Genomic DNA, 17,429 nt, shown 5'->3' on the forward strand with positions numbered 1-17,429 from the left:
CCTAGATCATTCAAAAAGTGTTCTTAGTTGAAAAAGGTAATGTTCATTGTGTTAGCTTTAGAGATACTTAAATTTACACACAATATTAATTTGCACATGCCAATACCCTTTGGAATTGTTACTACTCGAAACTGAGAACTTGACAAAGTTTCGCCTTGGAATATGAATGAAGCTTGGGTTAAAGCTAGTTGTCATGTGTTTAAGGATGTATTGATCCCTGTAGTATAGAACTTTGTATCTTGGTAGCTTACCCTCTGCAGTTTTCCTCCTTGAATACCTTTCCACATCCTATATAATGGAGATAAGGACATAAACTTAAATTTTTCTTCCTTGAAGAACGATAGTAACTAAGAGTAGAGTGGACCATTGGACATGCCTGATTACCCACTTTTATGTCATCTTGTAGTTTGTTTAATTGCAGCTATACATACTTATAGTTATAGGAACCTAATATGAATAAATCTTGCAGTTCTTATTTAGCTAAAACAAAATTTCATATATTCCAGAACCAATTGGTCATGAAATAAGCACTCTATTTGATGGTTCATTTTTATCTTGACTAAAACTTATTCTTCTTGTTATTGGTTTGGATTTAGTAGGTACCAATAACATATAATCCTTTGCATGATATAAAACTCAAGCTATTGGTTTTAAAAGTTCTTTTTAGGTATTTTGTTGTAATTCTATAGCTGCGTTTCTATGAAACACAGAGCATAAAGATCAAAACAATTTGTTCATCTTCACGACTTTGGTGACGTTCTTCACTACTCCGTTTTGCTCTTTCAAGGTAAGCGCATAGTTAAAAAAGTTAGTTTGCTAATCTATCGTGTTGGGCCTTTTATTACGGCTCTATTGTTTGAAGGTTTATAAGTTTGACTTCACTGAGCTTCAATAAATTGATAATCAGACTGTAATCTTTAATGTATAACCTGTAAATTATAGAGCTTTGATTTTTTTCGTTCTTTGTCTCAAAGTAAAGATTTGGATAGTCTGAGTTGTTTAGTTAGCCTTTCTGGTTGGATATAAATAAGAGTGTATGAATTGCTCAAATTAAAATAAACACTCAAGACCAAACTACTATTTCTGATTACTATCTTAAAGGTATAAAATGTTGAGTACTTTAATATATGTCAGTTAGTAGCCATGTTGTTGGAACGTTAGAACTTTGCTCATATTTAACTTATGTCTCCTTCTTTGCTCATTGATATATTCCATATGTCTTACTTCTGCACTTTTATCATTGGAAGAGATAATATTTTCTATTTTACACAATCAATACCTTTGAAATCATTTACTCTATCAAGACCTGTTATTCATCTATTAGTCGAGCAAGATTCTCAAAGCTTGCAGTAATTACTTCCTGAAATTACTAGTTGGGTTTATTGTCTGGATAATGACCTTGTATGTATTCAGTTACATGTTTAACCTGCATCTTTAGAGTTGCTTAGTTATTATACATAATTATTATCTTTATATGTTGCCGAAGCTGGACTGACTCAATAAATTTCTTGAGCACATGTGGCCTTATCTGGACAACATACTCTCCATTTCTTAACAGTGTTTTGAATTTCCTTCTCATAGTATCTTAGGTAACTAGCTTGTGTAAATTATTTTGTATAATTAGGTTTTTTGCATGATTGCAAAAAGTATTGTGCAGCTATTATTGTAGGGCAAAATTTTGAAACATCCAATTTGGGTTCCTTACCTACTTTCCAAGCTTAGTGGTTCTTAGTGGCTATAACTAAAGTTAGTTGGTGTTTATATTTTCAGATACTGTTTCGGCTTGCTAGACATTAAACTATGGCATAAGATACAGAAGATGTTATTTCTTACCCGCATTCTTTCCATTTGTAAAAAAAACATTAGATGACAATTGTTAAATGGCCTTGATGTTTTCATTTGGCAAGTAAATTTTCTACTTAAGAAGACATATCAGTTATGTAGGATACTTTATAGTTGCTCCATTTGTTAGCTGAAGTTCATACTCATATAAAACCGTCAAAGAGTTCACACTCAAACTAGTTGTTGCTGTTGTTTAGACACATAAGAAGAGTTTTTGATAAATCACTTGATTAGTGCAAGTTATGGACGAATTTGACTGCATTGAAAAGGTCCAGTTAGTAAAGCTTATTCATTTGACACAAAGATACAAACTCGCCAACTAAAAGGTCTTGTACAAATAAGAAGGAATGGCGAAAGGCGAAACAAAGGAGTTAAGTATAATTTTCCAGTAAACTAAGAGACCTAACTAAGAGTCCTCTGATTTTAACTTGATTTAGGCAAAAAAGTCTTTGAATATGTTGACTAGCGTGCTTATGGATCTCATATTGATAGAGTTTTCCTGTTAGTATGTGTTCTCTATACAACGAGTTCTTTGCGAGATACAATTACATGCTTTTCCTGAGAAGAAATGGCTTACATCTGGAAATATTAATAGAGGTGGCATGTACTAGCCTTCTTGAGATATAGTTTTACCAATTTCATTAAAGTTATCAAATGTAAATTGGTATGTTCCTTCGCTCATTATCAATACTTGTATTTACATACGTTATGCTATTCATTTACTAATATTTTAATAAAGTTTCACTTGATTCTACTTCAGCAATACTGTTATCAACTCATTTTTGAAATAATAATGATCATAAACATTTTCATGGATACTCCTTTTAACTTTGTGCAGATCAATTAGGCTCGCACATTTTGGATACAGGGTCTGTCCTTTCTGATGATTTAGTTCACAACACGCTCAGCTCGATCTACTTTTTGACGAACTTATATGATATTGAAAACTAAAATTTAAAAGTCAAAGGATAAAGAACTTTATGCGCTTTGCTTTTGGGTCCTTGCAAATATTGTCACTATACATATATTTACAGTAGTAATATTTTTTATATTTCTCTTTAGCACTTACAAAAAGTCATGACAAAGAATTTGAAAAATTAGTGAGACCTCTCATAAGAGAAAGTCAAAATGTTATGGTGAGAATCAGAAGTAACATAGCGTAATGAAACAATATAGATTGTTTATGTTGGGCCCGGGCAAATCCCGGGCTATCCCTACTAGTATGTTTATGCAAACGTATGTCCAGCTTATATATCTAATAAATATGAATTATTATTATATTATAGAAAAAGAAAAGATCAATTATTTCAAAGAAAAAAGTCTCACGGAAAAACAATACACTAGTAGTAGTAGGTTTCTTTTTCATTCAAGAGGTAAGGAGATATTTGTTTTCTCAAGCCTTGAAGGTTAATGGGGTAAATTGAATTTTATTCTTTTTATTTTTTAATAATAATCAATCTTAATATATAGTAAACTTTCTCTGATACAAATTCATAATTGAATTAATATATTTAGACACCAAATAATTAAATAATTTTTCTGCAAAGCTATCAACAAGTGCAAAATGCATAATAGAAGGTTCTAATCAAAGGGAAGATGGTGAAAGTGGGAATAAGAAAATGGCTGCTACACTTGAGGCATGATCTATGTGATGGCTAAAAATGAGTATCTATCCGCAAACACTATACTAATTGGCAGCTAGAGGAACTATGGAAGCAGGGCGGAGCTAAAAGCTTGGTTATGGGTTCGGCTGAACCCAGTAGCTTTTGCTAAATTAAATAGTATATTTAAGTTAAAAAATTCAATAATACGAGCAAATATTAATTTTAGAACTCATTTATTAGTATTTGATGTCGTTGTTCCAAAATTTCGAACCCATAAAACTAAAATCCTAGTTCCACCTCTATACGGAAGTTGCGTGGTAATTTCACTTTTATTGGTATCATAATCATAATCAAGAAGAATATCATACATTGAAAAAATCGGTAGGTCAATTTAGTCGCATCACTTATAATGTGACCAACTCAATAAGCCAACCATTTTTTTGTAAGTAAATAAAATATGAATACTAATACACCTCCGCATGATAACAACACTATGCATCTATAGCCATTGTATTGCTGAACTTGGATGTGCAAATAGCCAAATATCCAATCACCATATTGTTTATGATTATTGCACTTATGAGGAAAGGACAACGATCCTCCATTCAGTGGAAGAAGGTGTGATTTCACATAGTTGTTGATTAATATTTTTTCACTTAAGCAGGCACCATTATTGTAATCATATTTTCATATCTTGGACCAAATTGGACAGAACAATCTAAGCGGCATTATAAATGACGCCAAAATGCTCAATTTTGAAATTATTACACTGAAATCAATTGGCATTTGCATAACTTGAAGAATTTGGTAAATGCTTTGAAATGTATAACTTCCTCCAAAATATTGGAAACTCTTAATTAGATGATAATTTTTTCATACTTCATGCCCTCATTCTCGTATTCCTTTCCTTATCATGATATATAAAGAATTAATTGTAAAATGCATTTTAACTCATAAAATTTACGGCAGAGAGACAAAATTATTATAGGAATATTATATATCAATTCTTTTTTGGGTGGGCGAGTATACAATATAAGAATATAGGGAAGTGACACTGTATAGCCGCTATATATAAGAATATAGGAAAGTGACACTATATATATATATAGTGTTACTAGGTTTTTGGTCTGCTGGTGACACTATATATATATATATATATATATATATATATATATATATATATTCTGTATGTTATATACAAAAATTATAGTACAGATTTTATACACTTTTTCGGCTACCGAGTAAATAGTTTCTGTGCGGCCTAAAAGTGATAATAAAAATGATGCTGTCTAATCGCTTTTAAAATAATAGTCAAAAAAATCTATAGTTTTTGTATATATATACATTCTGTATATTATATACAAAAATCAGAATTTTGTAAATAGTTTTTGGGCGGGCTAAAGTGATAATACGCCTATAAGAATTCACATTCCATTATTAGGGGTTCCTTTTGTAAATCCAAACTTGCCCAGTTACACTTAGGCCCATGTTGATGATTGGGTATCAGTCTGAGCTCGGCCCAGCTATCATTGTTCCCTAGCAAAAATTCAAAAATAGCCAGATTTACAACTGGTCGTTTAAAAATAGCTAGTTTCAAAAGTAATCAAAATTTAGCCACTTTTCATGTAAAAATAAATTTGAGAAAAAATACTTTTCAAAACCCGGAAAATACGTCAGTATATTATGCTGGAGTTGCAGCATAAGTATACTTGAACTCCAGCATATTATACTGGAGTTCCAGGATAAGTATGCTGGAACTCCAGCATAATACGATGGAGTTCCAGCATAAGTACAGTAGAACTTCAGCATAATATACTAGAGTTCCAGCAAGTATATTTGTCCAGCATGATATACTGGAGTTTGGAGCACCGGTGTCCAATCACCAGTATATATACCGGAGTCAGCAAAGTATATCGGTCCAGCATAATATGCTGGAGTTGATACACAGGTGCACCGAACTCCAGTATACTATTTTTCATTGACTTGGTAAAGGCGGACTATTTTTAGATGACCAATGTGAAAACTGGCTATACCGTGCTATCTTTACTTGTTCCCTCCCTCTTCTTCAAGTGTATATTATCTTTTCCAGTTCTATCCACCTCAGTTGAAGCTTGTACGCTACGTACATTGTTAATCAGCACATTTGTAACAGCTAGAAAGTATAAATTCTGCACGGAAGGAGACGAGAGAAGAAAATTTAAATAATTTCTGTTCTTTTTACCTAAATTAGGGTTTTCTTGTAGCCAATGGCGACTCACAGTTTTTCATTACTTTCAATCCCGTCTTCAACTTCGACTTCTTACAATAGACAAAATGATAATAATACTCTAACTCAAAAGTATTGTAAGATTCTAGCTTCTTCTTTTACTGGCGGAATGGTCTCTATTCGGCCGCAGAATTTGAACGTTTTTGCTCTCAAACGGCGTCGTTCGACCGTGGCAACGGTCTCCTTCAGCCTCCCAACTGCGTAAGCTTTCATGTTGCTCTGTGTTTGCTTTTTCATTTGCTTGTAAATTAACAGAATTTTGTTTGCGACGGTTGGTTTTTGTATTGCAGAAAACCAGAGAGAGCTCCTTCTGATATACAGCCCAGGTATGTCTGCTTAATTTTGATTTCTAATTGTACGAATTAAGCAGTGTTATACAGTTTAATAGAAATCAGTCAATCAATCAACTATGCCTCAATCCCAAATCAGTTGGGGTCGGCTTTATGAATTTTTGTATCCATTTGGTTTTGTGATATAAGAGAAGCTTTTGAATAATTGTTGTAGATGGTCGGCAAGAGCAATAAAGGCATTTGCAATGGCTGAATTAGAAGCAAGGAAGCTCAAGTACCCAAATACTGGCACCGAAGCTCTTTTAATGGGAATCTTGGTCGAAGGTTAGCATTGAACTCAGTGGATGCTGCTGTAAAAACTACATTTTGACACCTAGCGTGGGGCATGCATGTTTGTTTATGAAATATGAATCATACTTTGTCTATTAGATTAGGAGGATAGTTTCTTTTTGATTTTGAATGAAGAGAGATCTGTTTTGCTAGGAACCAGTTTGGCTGCCAAGTTTTTGAGAGCAAACGGTGTAACCCTTCTCAAGGCGAGGGAAGAAACTGTGAAGTTGCTTGGAAAATCTGATATGTATTTTTTCAGTCCAGAGCATCCTCCCCTTACTGAACCAGCTCAAAGGGCTCTTGACTGGGCAGTTGATGAGAAATTGAAATCAGGTAAAATCATTGCTTTTTATTAGATTTCTACATATATATTTTTTTTGTTAATGAGATCTACATATATATATATATATATATAGATAGATAGATAGATAGATAGATAGATAGATAGATAGATAGATAGATAGATATAGATATATATAAAATCATTTATGGGTATGTGCAGAACAACCCCTGCAAGTATACTATGCACATATAAAGCTTAAGATATATCAGATTTACTTGAGAGGTTTTAACAGTGACATCGGCTCTAGATAGTATACCATTTTCCCAGTACACATATGTGTATGCATAAGGTCTTATTAATGACAAGAAGTAGAATAGGGATAGTACATAAAATCCCCCTAAACTATAACCAGATTTCCAGTTATGCACTCAAACTGTGCGAGGGACCTATTATCCCCTGAACATCTTCAAAGTGGAATTGCGAGGGACCTATTACCGCCTGAACATTTTCAAAGTGGAATTTTGATCACTCTGAGTGGCCAAAACGAGATTTAAGTTGGCAGTGTAATGCACGCGCGTTGCCATGTGTTTTCCATGTCATTTTTTTACTTTCTTTAATTCTTTTTTTGAGGTGGTGGAAGAAGGGCAGATAATGTGGTGGAGGAGGTGGTCCAGGACGTGAGACTTATTGATGGTGGTGGTGGCGGCAGCAATGGGGTTGTGAGTTGTGGTGGCGGTGACAACAAAAGAGGTGGAAGGCAGTGATTGTGTGTGTGGGTTTGAGATTGGTTTTTCCTGTGAGAACTGGTATCCTGAAGGGAATATAAGTACATGGAGTGAAAAGCAGAGACAACTTGTCTTGCTTTCACTAACTGTTTCATGTACTTCCTTATTGGAATCATCTTATCAAGAAACGAAGAGATGATCAAAGAGAGAGATATTGAAGGCAAAATTTGAGATTGCTTTACATCTGATCCAGTGGTGACCAATAGATTTATTTCTCTACTTGTTTCTGCATGTATTTAACCTAAATTTGAAATTACAAGCTTGCATCTTAAAACCAAAACTTCTCTCTCTAGTCTTTTGTACCAACAACCCATTTTTTAATCTTTCTCTTCTCTTCACACGTGTCTTTGGGCTATTATGGACACTTCCTACTTTTCAATGTCCATCATGCCCTATCCGTGAAAAAAAGTAGGGGTTGTATGATCCAAATTTGAATTTCATTCTCTCGTTAAGTTAATTATTGGGCATGCAAACCCTAAGCCAATATACACCTTCTATTAGTTACATTGAAAGAAGAGAGGAGATATAAGTATTCGTTTTAGGGAAGGGAAGGAACTATAACAAATGGCGTGTACATGGCATGGCATATATTGTGGTATTCGGTTTAGGGTATTGGCAAGTGAAAGAAATGGAGGAGCTACTACAACTAATAAAAGGTGTAGGGTTTGCTTGCATAGTAATTGCTTGTATTTCAACGCATTAGGCGCGCATGGAAAAGTAAAATTTTCCCTCTATCACAATATTTATTTCTTCTATGCATTGGAAAAAATTCATAATTAATTTTATGAGAGAGATTGAGATCCAAATTTGAATCTTACAAAATCCTACTTATTTTCACAAAGGGTATTATGGGCATTGAAAAAGTAGGAAGTGTCCATAATACCCCCAAGACACATGTGAAATTAGAGAATAGAGAGAAAATGGGTAACCAGATTTCGTCGTAAATGTTCCTAAACTGTGTCGGGGAACTTATGTGGAAAGCCATAATTCCAAGAAAGTTCCAGGAAGCTTGCCTAAACATGATAATCTTGCAAAAAGTGGAATAATACTATGAAACAGGTGTTACATGTGTATACAAGAATCAGAAAACATCAACCATTTTCGTCCCCTGTCAAGCTGCCAGAGACATTAGGATTTAGGAGTATGTTTTAAAACCTTTTTGGAATGAACAGGGTAATGCCCTATACCATTAAATGAGCATATGTTAGCTTGGGTCTCTCATCTCTGGATAGCAGGGTTGGCTACAAAATGCATATGGAAAATGGTGTCAGCATGTTTTTGAAGCATTTGGAAAGAAAGAAACTTCAGATGTTTTGAGGGTGTCATTTTCCTTCTATACAAACTTAGGGCTAAATGCCCAATGAGTCTTTTTGTTGATGTAAACTTGAAACTGCAAATATTCAGATAAATTTATGGTTTTTGTTATAAATTTATCTAGACTAGCTAAATTTGTTAGCTCCTTGAATTACACCTATTAGTTCGCTGGATATTGGTGAAGTTGGATCCCTTTATGGACCTAATTGAGGCATGTAAGTGCCATTACATGCATGGACCGAAGAGGGGTACGGCATGAAAATATTGACTAGAGTACAATCTTTTCCGGGTTGGTTGTGTCTCAAATATACTCCTTGTAATAGATTTGTAGTGGTTGTGGCTTACTTGCTTTGGTTGCTTCCCATTAGATTCAGCCCAGTCCTATTGATTGATCATGCATGAGGTGAAGTGGCAGTAAAACTGTGGAAGTGGTAGTGGTACCACAAAATAGAACTGATGGATTCGGTGTCTCCTGTAAATTATAATCCTATTATGCACTGTATTTTCTTTGATTGTTCCACTAATCAAGGGAAAGAAAGAAGCGTACGTAGTTTTTTTTCTGCTATGGGGTGGGCATGTCTATATGCAGGCCATCCATCTGAATTCAGATATATTTCATTCTAGTACTAATTAGATTGTCGTATAAGGCAAATTAGGGGTTATCTAAAACTAGAGATTTTCTAAATTTTGTACTTATCCCTACACTGATATAGAATCTCTAATGACAAACATTAGATCTGATGTAAGTGTAAAACAAACAATTAAGATTTAATCTCAAGTGGTTGGTATCGCCTTTAAGGATTTTTTGTTGTCATTGAGTTCTATTCTTCATTAGGTCTTTATGAGGTTTGCATGGTCCCGAGAAGTCGTCTAATTAAAATAACTCCTTTTTTTTAATAAGGTAAGATTTTATTAAAAGGTATCAAGATGATACAAAATTACAAACATCCAAACATATACAACAAGACAACTACATTCCTCCTAGCTCCTCTAGAAAATCCATATATTGTTCCATATTTTCCATGACATGTCTTTTACACCAGCAATACAAGTTTAATAAGCTTCTGTTTTTAATCCTGGATTCATGCTGCCTTTCCCCTTCAAATAACTCCTTTCCATGTGATTAAAATAACTCCTCCATGTGGTTTTAGGTCTAATTCGTCCGCATTATGAACTTTTAAGGTGTACCTGTATGATTTCGTTAACTTTATACCATAAACTTTAATAAAGTTCCTCGTCCATAAAAAGGAAAACTTTGATAAAGTTAAGTTATTTTAGGAATTGATTTACTTACAAAGCATCTGCTGTGCTTGCACACAATGTCTGCCTGCTATATCCTGTCCTTATTTCTTCAAACTGTGTCTCATGTATACAAATAGGCACCTTTCATATCCTTACATTTCTAGAGATTTGATGTGCTTAGCTCAAGGTCAAATCAAGATATGTTTTGGCCGCTTGAGGCTCCTTCAGTAGAAGTATATTCTCTTTAAGCTGCTCCATTTACTAATGTTCTTCTGCTCTTCTCAACCTGATTTTGGAAGACAGACTTTACTAATGGGGTAAGACCACCTCAAACAGTACTTTGAAGATTATACTATTGCCTCAGTTTCATTTCAGGTGATACCATTTGACTGAACACGAAGTTTAAGGTGTTAATTTGGTTTCTGTCTTATGTAAGTAGAAGTAGAAAAAGAAATTAAAAGTAATGGTTAAAAAGTTTGATCGGGAAGTTCGAATTAAATTAAGAATTTACTAGGTCAAATTTACTTGCATCTTGAAATGTTGAAGCGATTTAGAATATATCAGTGGGAAGGTAGTAAATCATTTTAGATATTACAAAATAGAAGAAATGTCATTTGAATTAGGACATCCAGAGTGTTTGTTTTTATTTTCCCCATCTTGAAGTAATAGAATCACATCTATTGCCAGAAAAACAACCACATCATCCAATGGTCTCACCATCTTTAGATTTTCTGACTATAACGTATGCCACTGTTCCTCGAGAATTTCTCAGTTATCCTAAAAAAAAGAAAAAAAAAAAAAAAAAAAAAAGAATTTCTGACTGCCATTTTAAAATCATTTCAGATTTGTTGTGTCAAGTTCCTGAGTCATTTCGAGTCTAAGTTACTGACTCAGTAGCTATGCGACCTAAGCCTGTGAGACAAGCTTGTTCACCTGTTTCCTTGGAACATCATAATCAATATCTTTATCCAGTGTTGTGACGTGTTATTATGTTATTGATAAAAAAATTAATAATGAAGAGGATGAAACACCATAATTTTGGAATGACTACTTAGCCATGGAAATGCATGGTGAAACACAATAATAAAACTAAGGATGCCAACATTGAGCTAAAAATCTTAAGCCAGGCTCATCTATCTGGAGATACATGGCAAGCATCATCAGACATTCAGACTCTTCTTTACATGTATTTTGTAATGAAGTATGATCTCGTGATCCAGGTGAAAGTGGGGAGATAACCATAGCATATCTGGCTCTTGGTATTTGGTCAGAAAAGGAATCAGCTGGGCATAAAATAATGGCTACACTTGGTTTTGATGACGAGAAGGCTAAAGAGCTAGCCAGATCTGTAAGTTCACTGGATTTCTATTATTATTAGTCCCTCAATGCGACACTCACATCCTTTCTTGTTTGCAGATGGACAAGGACATTGAGATGAGCTATAAATAAGTGTCTTTGGAGGAACAATAAATTGATGCATCCTTGCTCTCGCAATCTTCAACTAGTTTCTGGCTTTCTGCTGCGGAAGAGCTTATTAAAAAGTGTGTTTGGCCTTGTAGCAATTTTGCCCCATACACATTTAGCATTGATTTTTCCTCTCTTTTTTTATTCGGTGGAAGACATTCTGTAATCTAAACGGCAACATTAATACCGTCAATTTCAATGCTGTAGTATCTCAAATTGCAGTAGTCATTTCGACAGTCCCCCCTTTTTTGGGCTTGGGGGAGTGTTTTCTTTTACTTATAGACTGTTCTCTGTCTACATCTATAACGAAATGATGGCAGTCTAAGATCCGAATTCTTTTGCCTAGGGGTCAACTATGTTTACTTGATATTCTCATTTTACTGATAAGATTAAATCAAGTGAAATTTGATCTAGTAAAACAAGTTCCTACATGGAGTCTGAAGTTTTTGAACACCTGATCTCAGCTTGGACTAGTAAATTAGAGCACAAGTCAGGCTGATGTTTCTCGTAATTCTCACCCACGATAGGTTTGTGAAATGGTTACATTTGAATTTGACCTCCGATAAAGATTTAAGGAAGTTTCTTTATTTACAGTGAATGACTTACTCTAACATCTTGATTGCTCGTTTTTTGATTTTTCGTTTCAAATTACGCTTTGATTATGTATAAGCCGATATTATTGTTGATGACTTGTTGGTAGGGCTTGAGTTGAGACCCGAGGGTTTCGTACAAATTTTGAAACCCTTAGAAGTTGAAAAGCATTTGTTGATTTGTTGAGTTCTGGTGCGTTAGCAAAGATGAGAGCGATGGCAAATGGAGGTAAACTTGACTGGCTTTTGGGAACTGACAACGATATCGCAATAGTGAGCTGACCCTGCCTGGCTTAGTGTCGCCAACACGAGGAGAGGCTCGCGATAGTGCTAGCCTAGCTCAACGTCGCAAATGCGAGGAAAGGCTCGTGATAGCAGTGGTCTGTCCAATCACAGGCTTTGCGATTGCGTTTTTATTTTACTTCAATCAATGACGACTAATGGACATGAGATTGAGCAGGAGTCCCTATTGAAATTTGATGAACCATTGAAGAAACAAAAACAAGGTTAAGTTTAGCTTAATGTATTTTTCCCACATTAATAACGATGAAGTCTCATCCCACAATCCCGACCAACAACTTGGGAATAGGGACATCAACCTAGTAAAGAGGCTTAAGGATAAAAGGTTTTTCGCTCAGAGAAAGGGCTCAGGTTGACTTTTTAAAGATCAAATTGTACTTCTTCGTAGATTATTCGTGGCACGGGGGAAGCACTCGTGTAGCTGCAACATAATTTGCAAAAGGAACTCATCATGACTTTGAACATTTTTCTTCCATGACCCCTCTAATTGACTTTTTAAAATTTTATTTTAACCTTATATCTAATTTATATTCATATTTCAGAGTATATTAAATCGATTAATACGAATTCGTGTAGAATAATTAAGTTCATTAAGGAGTAGAAGCTTTCTATCAAAAATTTCAGGTCGAGACTTCTAATTGTAGATGGAGACTCCCAACCATCCTTTTTATTTTCTCCATGTAATTTGCTGTCATAGTATCAATTGAGAGTCGTTTGTCCATAAATAATGTTTAATTCAATTTCAATCAGGTTTAGAAGTTATTTTTTAAAATTTTCACTCATGAAGCTTCAATTGTGTTTTCATGTTCAAATTTCAACAAAGCTTCAACTTTCGAATATTCTTTTTTCCACTAAAAAAATATTTTTTTAACTTAACTTCAAATACTATTTTTTTTTCTTCCAAAATTAGCTAATTCATGCTCAAATGCACGTTCAACTTCTTTTATCATTAAGTTTATTTTATTAACGAAAAAAGAATAAAATAAACAATCAGGTTGTTTAAAAAAGGTGGTGTTGTTAAAGTGAGTTTTTGGCAAAAATTAACCCTTATCTTTAAGGGTAAGTTTAACTTTGTCCTTCAAATATAACCTTGAGCGCCAATTGTCCTCTAAGTTTGCAAATGTTGAGTGTCTTTAGTCCAAGTAACAGATAACACAACATCCATTAGAAAACTAACCGAGCTACAACTCAATTGCACGCTAAACTTTTTTTTATTTTAAAAACCCATCTCTCTTTCACCCCAAATCAGTTGATTGCGAAATTTTCTGCCGGAAAAAATTATTACTTCCACCGAATTCAAACAACCCAGATAGCTGGTGAACTTAGAGTGTTACTATGGCCGATTTAAAGCTTGGAAAACTGTAGATGTCACGACTTGTTGATGTCACGACCCAAACCGATGGACCGCGACGGGTGCCTGAGTCCTGCCTGTCAAACACCCCAAAGCATGCGTCTAGGATATGAATTTGTATAACATCTGTTGAATTACGAAGATAACATACATGAAGGAAACCTGCCAACAAGGCATATGTACGTATACATGCAGAATACAGTGGGCGAGCCGGCAAGGCTACAATAGACAACTATACATCCAATAACTGAAAGCCGACAAGGCATATACAACCCAACTAGTCATACTGTCTACAGACCTTTAATGGAAACATAACTATACAAAGACGGGACTGAGCCACGTCATTCCTATATATATATCGTACCAAAATCAAAAGCAGTTTTGGATCAAGTGGAGCAAGTCAACTCTCGTTGATCATGGATCTTAAGAAGGGGGACCGTCAGCTTGCCTCCCTACACTTGCGGGCATGAAACGCAGGCCCCGTGATAGAGGGCGTTAGACTAGTACGAAAAATGTACTGAGTATGTAAGACATGAAAATTAGTACGTAAAAGATATAGATGAAAGATGGAATATAGAAACACGTCTTTAAATCTGAATAACTTTATATATTCTAAAACATTTATAATATCATGCATGTGCGTATAAATGTCGTGGCATGCATAGGTATGTGTGTACATTATATCATCAAGCCACTGAGGGCATCCCATCATATCGTCTCGGTCACTGTGGGCAACATCATCAACATATACCAGCTGATCAAGTGGTGGTGCGTATATAACGCCGTAACCTTTTCCCATATCCCATATACATATATTTATGTATATACGCGTATATAACGCCATCTGGTCATGGGTCAATGCACATATATAAATGGGTGAAATGCATGAAAAATATGTAATAATCTCAATATTCCTTCTAGATAAACTTTTTCAACTGCGTATTATTTTGAGACTCATGAACAAAAGATAGTAATAATTCACATGAGGAATCAAGAATATAGACACCCATAATATTTCTATGAATAGAGTAATTTATGGAAACTGTGCGTTTGCTCGTTTATTCGGTATAATTTGGACAATGCTGCCAAAAGAAAGAGGGGATAGCCTTAACATACCTGGAGTAGGGAAAACTTCGTATAATATTCCGTTGGAAACCTTCGTGGATTGAATTTAGAACCCAAAAATCGGATTAAATTTCTGTTTTTTTTTTTTAAATTTTTTTAACGAAATTAGCTTCTGCTTCTTCAAAATTCTTGAACGAAACCTCAAAATTCTTGCTTGTTGAGGTACTGAACGAATTTCTTAAGTCTGTTCTTGAATTTTTCAAATCAAGAAAGAAGGCATCCTTGCTTTTTGGAGTGACTAAGACTACGTTACTTAAGAAAGACTTAGGATCTGATTTCAGTGTCTTGAGAATGAAACTTTGAAAGAGTTTTAACGTTTTTCCCTCACCTTTGATTATAAAATTGTTGCATGGAAATTCTTAAGGTTGAAATGAATGTGTAATCTACTCCTTATGCCACCTCATAAGAAATGACTAAGAGTCATTTCTTTAGGGTGTGGCCTACTGCCACATGGGGATTGGAAGAAAATTTAATCTTTATCCACTTATTAGGTAATTAGGTAATGTCCCGTTACTCGATAATTAATCAATAATCGCATAATTAAAAATTATCTCAAATTACTTGAAATTTTACCTATTTTTAATATACTTTATACATCATACTATCGTGGTCATATGATACCTTGCATGATACTAGTCCATAAGTATTGGGTATTATAGCTCGAACCGTATTTTATTCAAATTCGACAACCTTCAACGAAACTCATTTTCTTTAATTCGCGCACCCTTTCCTTCATGGCACTTGCTTATTGCTTGGTATAAATAGCATAAATTTGCTAACATCAAGATAATCTCATCCTCAAATTTATGTCAATTTACTGAAGACGAAACTTTAACGTACGAAAAACACGAAATGTAACAGTTGATTACACTGGGTGGGGTGGTGGTTTATTGGTTGAGCGTAAAATGAGGAGGAATGGTTAAGAACGACATTGTTGTAAGTCTCACATTCAAGAAGTGTTTTTAACCATGTCGTCAGAGCTAATGAGAACAAGGTCCCCTGCCTCCGGCATCGACATTTTCTATGTTGCATGGGTAAAAATTTTCGATTTATTTTTCTAACAATTGGTGTTTTCTTCTTTAAGTGAATATAGTAATGCTTTTCAAAATGCAAGCAGATGAGAGAAAATCAAAATATAGAAAGTTTATATATCGACACTTAAATGTAGCAATCGAAGATATAAAGTTTTTTTTTTAATGCGTTGACCACCATTATACATACTCTTAGTTAACTTCCCAATTAGGGGTTTAGATGGGTGCGGGCACGATAGTTATCCGATCATGTTGTTTTGAGTTTGAACTTTAAAGAATTGTTTTGGTGAAGCTATTACGCTATCTTGGTCTTGTCCGTAATCTGGGTCTTGTTTGAATCGAGCGGAATTGTGAAAGTTGTAATTTTCAGCCGAAGAATCCTTGAAAGTAGAGGGCAACAACAACAACAACAACAACCCAGTATAATCTCACTAGTGAGGTCTGGAGAGAGTAATGTGTATGCAGATCTTACCCCTACTATGAGTAGAAAAGCTGTTTCCAAATAGACGCTCGACATCCTTCCCACCAAGAACTCCCCCTTGCTCTCGGGGTGACTTGAACTGATTTGGAGGTGAAAAGCATCACGTGCAAATCACATGTTGCTGTTAGTTTTCTATAGGATATTGTGTTTTTGTTACTTGGACTAAAGACGCTCAACTTTTGTAAACTTAGAGGACAATTAGTGCTCGAGGTTATATTTGGATGACAAAGTTAAACTTACCTTAGAACTAGAATTTTAACAAAAAACTCTTGTTAAAGTTGTAAAATTCAGTGGGTAAATTACGATTTCACACACGCGGTTGGAAATTACATGGACAAAGAAGCGGACTTCCCGTCCGGCAAATCAAATTGGTAATTACACACTTTTCACTGCTCACTGGACTGTCAGTCCACTGCTCATCGTCCCGCCAAACTCAAAACACGGGTTTAAGCAAAAAACCCTAGTCTTCAATTTCTCTCTCAGTTCTTCAATTGGCCAAAGAATCGCTGCCGTAGAAGCTGCAAAGATGAGTTTCGCGGCGTGCAAGACAATGCATTGCCCCACCGGCATCGAGAGCTGCGCCGCCGGATTCATCACTCACTCCGCCGCCGATTTCACCCCGCAAATTCATACAGCCGACGTCGACTCCGATTGGCCAGCCACTAAGCCACTTGGCCCTATCCCGAACCTCGTTGTCTCGGCAGGAAACGTGCTTGAAATTTACTTGGTTAGGGTTGAACAAGCATCCTCCAGAGATGCCGCCGAAGTGAAACGTGGTGGCCTCATGGCCGGTATTTCTGCTGCTTCACTTGAGCTCGTTTGCAATTACAGGTATTTCAGTTTGGAAAAAAATATCATAAGACCGTTTTTTGATATTTTATTGTTAAAGTTTTTTTTTTTTTTTTGTGTGTGTAATATATGTAGGCTGCATGGAAATATATATTCAATGGGAGTGTTAACAGCAGGAGGAGTTGATGGTGGGAGAAGGAGAGATTCTATTATTTTGTCTTTTGAAGATGCTAAAATGTCTGTTCTCGAGTTCGACGACGCCACACATGGACTACGGACTAGGTAAACCGCAACTAATTCATTTGTGAGCCCAAAAACATCTGGGGAAAATAAGATGTTGAG

General features: G+C 35.1%; 2 protein-coding genes across 4 annotated transcripts in view; both read left to right on the forward strand.

Moving 5' to 3' along the window:
• Positions 1–5,539: 5,539 nt before the first annotated feature.
• Positions 5,540–11,695, forward strand: LOC107809674 (ATP-dependent Clp protease ATP-binding subunit CLPT1, chloroplastic). The gene is made up of 6 exons (XM_016634331.2): positions 5,540–5,913; positions 6,003–6,038; positions 6,217–6,326; positions 6,486–6,665; positions 11,177–11,304; positions 11,373–11,695. The coding sequence occupies exons 1-6, from the start codon at positions 5,693–5,695 to the stop codon at positions 11,403–11,405; spliced, it is 708 nt and encodes a 235-aa protein (XP_016489817.1). The 5' UTR covers positions 5,540–5,692; the 3' UTR covers positions 11,406–11,695.
• Positions 11,696–16,547: 4,852 nt separating this feature from the next.
• Positions 16,548–17,429, forward strand: part of LOC107806979 (cleavage and polyadenylation specificity factor subunit 1) — a 40,232-nt gene continuing 39,350 nt past the window's right edge. For all 3 annotated transcript variants that reach the window (XM_075255257.1, XM_075255258.1, XM_075255259.1), the window contains exons 1-2: positions 16,548–17,129; positions 17,223–17,369. In XM_075255257.1, coding sequence (XP_075111358.1) covers positions 16,825–17,129; positions 17,223–17,369 — 452 coding nt within the window. In that variant the 5' untranslated portion in view covers positions 16,548–16,824. The remainder of the gene's footprint in view (positions 17,130–17,222; positions 17,370–17,429) is intronic.

Source organism: Nicotiana tabacum, chromosome 6 (assembly GCF_000715075.1).
Source record: "Nicotiana tabacum cultivar K326 chromosome 6, ASM71507v2, whole genome shotgun sequence".
In the NCBI taxonomy this organism is placed as follows: Eukaryota; Viridiplantae; Streptophyta; class Magnoliopsida; order Solanales; family Solanaceae; genus Nicotiana; species Nicotiana tabacum.

What these genes read in the sequence shown, in the direction of transcription:
- LOC107809674 (XM_016634331.2), top strand. Translation starts at nt 5,693, where the DNA reads ATGGCGACTCACAGTTTTTCATTACTTTCAATCCCGTCTTCAACTTCG. An exon ending in TCCTTCAGCCTCCCAACTGC is followed by an intron (nt 5,914 to 6,002) that starts GTAAGCTTTCAT and finishes TTTGTATTGCAG; the next exon opens with AAAACCAGAGAGAGCTCCTT. An exon ending in CTAAAGAGCTAGCCAGATCT is followed by an intron (nt 11,305 to 11,372) that starts GTAAGTTCACTG and finishes TCTTGTTTGCAG; the next exon opens with ATGGACAAGGACATTGAGAT.